Consider the following 2,608-nt stretch of genomic DNA (forward strand, 5'->3'; position numbering starts at 1 on the left):
TATATATATATTTGTATATTTGATATATATACAAATATAATGTAGGGGGAAGGGAAGTGAGTTTAGCATAATTTTTAAATAAACTAATAAATATCTTTTAGCTTTGTTTTAATTTTCAGTATGGTTAAATACCAATAGATATAACTCACCTAAACAAAACCTCTTGAGACCTCTGAGACTCTTCAATAATTTTTATGTATGAAGGATACTGACAACAAATACTTTGAGACTCTTTGCTCCAATCATATATATATATAGTCAAAAAGCATAATTTTTAAATAAACTAATAAATATCTTTTAGCTTTGTTTTAATTTTCAGTATGGTTAAATACCAATAGATATAACTCACCTAAACAAAACCTCTTGAGACCTCTGAGACTCTTCAATAATTTTTATGTATGAAGGATACTGACAACAAATACTTTGAGACTCTTTGCTCCAATCATATATATATATAGTCAAAATAATTGTCACACTGTAACAGTAATTTTTAGTTATGCACTATTCTTCCCTTCCCAGTAAATTGTAAATTTCTGGTAGACAAGAACTCATAACTGGAATCCCAGGCCTAACAATGTCTACCTATTTGTTGTTACTGTTTTTCTCATTCATAGGCTGTCATATTTCTTTTCAGTGTACATATATTCAGCTTTGCTCACTGAATTATTTCATTTAACTAATTACCTTTTTCTGAATGCTGATGTTTCCTCTCCTTTATCCTCTGCAACATTAACTAATTTTATATCATCAGGAATGTTGCTTGTAGGTGCAATCTCAGTGCCAAAGTGAATTTTATACTTCTGAGAGGAGCCATACACCAGCTTGCCAGCAGCATGCGGTAAGTCACTGTTACTTGATCCTCCTAAATTTAGATGACCTTGCTTATATACATTAGAGGGACATTGAAATTTTTGTGTGGGTGAAATACAATTTGTGTCTTCATTAATAATCTTCAAATTTGATGTGAACATTTTTGGCATCTTTTCCTGACCTAGAAAAAAAGGAATATGCTAATTATTAATATTTAAGTATTATTCAAGAAAACAATTTTTCAAAGTGATTTGTATATTTTCTATAGGAATGGTGACATGGCTTAGTAGGTTAAAAGTGATTGCAGCCAAGCCTCATAACCTAAGTTCTCTCCCCATAACCTAAGTTTAACTCAGTAGTTGTCCTCTGACTTACACACACACCGTGACATATGTGCTCCCCCAGCATGTGTGCTCACACATGCACACACACACACACACACACACACACACACACACACACAATAAATAAATAAATCAGAAATTTAAAAATTTTCTAAAGAAAGCTTCTCTCCTGGGAGCCCCCTGGGCCTGGTCTTGCCCTCACCTCCTTCTGCTTCCCTTGACTGCACAATGACCAGCCTCTTTCCTGGACACCGGGGCTGACCTCTCCACCGGCAACCACCACTGCTTCCTGATCCCTTGCACGCAAACAAATTCTGTTCCTTCTCCTTGTGGGCCCCAGGTGCCCTCTGGGCCTGGGCCCACCCTCACCTCCCTCTGCTTCCCTGGGCTGCACAACCGGCCAGCCTCTTTCCTGGACACCTGAACTGACCTCTCAGCTTCCTGATCCTTTACATCCAGACCAACCCAGTTCTTCCCTGCAGGCCCCAGGAGCCCTTGGGGCTGCTTCTCGCCCCCATCACCCTCTGCATCTCTGAGTGGCATGGCCACAGACTGCCCGAGACTGGCATCTTTCTTGGGCCCTGTTCCCAGGCCAGTCCAACCACCAAATTCCTGAGGACAACATCTTTCCTGGAGGGATCCAGACCTTAGGAGAAAGCCTGAGAGCATCTGACTTGGGCCTCTGTGGGAACTCCGAGGACAAAAGCAATATGGCCACTCCAATATAAAATCAAAGGAGAGAACTGGAAGCTTAGACAAATCAGCTTTTCATGCCCAAAAAGAAACTACAAAGACAAATAAAGTATACAAAAAGAAGCAAACCTAAATTTGAAGGCTTGAGTCTCACACAAGAATCAGAAACTACAAAAGAAATTCACATGTCAAAATCACAGAGAGGCAGCCCTCCGCGCTTTGACGCCCCAAGCCACATTCACCCTTCCATCTCCCAGCTTAGACAAATCAGCTTTTCATGCCCAAAAAGAAACTACAAAGACAAATAAAGTATACAAAAAGAAGCAAACCTAAATTTGAAGGCTTGAGTCTCACACAAGAATCAGAAACTACAAAAGAAATTCACATGTCAAAATCACAGAGAGGCAGCCCTCCGCGCTTTGACGCCCCAAGCCACATTCACCCTTCCATCTCCCCCGCTGTTCTCTACTCCTAGTTTGGGCCCTGTGCCATTCCTAGTCTTGGGGCCCCAGACACCTGGGGAACCAATACTGCTTCCTGATCCTTTTCACCCAGAACAATTTAGTGCCTTTCTTGGGCCCCAGGAGCACTGCTTCTGGACCTTGCCCTGCCCTCACCTCTCTCTGCTTCCCGGGACCTGCACCACCAGCTAACTCTCCTAGCCTGCATTCCCATCCTCAGGCCTCTTGGGGTAAGTCTATAGCGCAGCCCTCTGCGCCTTGACTCACCCAGCCACATTCACCCTTCCATCTCCCCCGCTG

The 2,608-nt window shown here is 42.1% G+C and overlaps 1 protein-coding gene across 1 annotated transcript in view; it reads right to left on the reverse strand.

The window, feature by feature from the left end:
• The window catches only part of Hfm1 (helicase for meiosis 1), a 128,759-nt gene that overhangs the window by 113,207 nt on the left and 12,944 nt on the right, over positions 1 to 2,608 (reverse strand). Inside the window, exon 3 of the mRNA XM_008826844.1 lies at positions 685 to 991. Coding sequence (XP_008825066.1) covers positions 685 to 991 — 307 coding nt within the window. The remainder of the gene's footprint in view (positions 1 to 684; positions 992 to 2,608) is intronic.

The sequence above is a fragment of the Nannospalax galili genome, unplaced genomic scaffold (assembly GCF_000622305.1).
Source record: "Nannospalax galili isolate Female #2095 unplaced genomic scaffold, S.galili_v1.0 scaffold451, whole genome shotgun sequence".
In the NCBI taxonomy this organism is placed as follows: Eukaryota; Metazoa; Chordata; class Mammalia; order Rodentia; family Spalacidae; genus Nannospalax; species Nannospalax galili.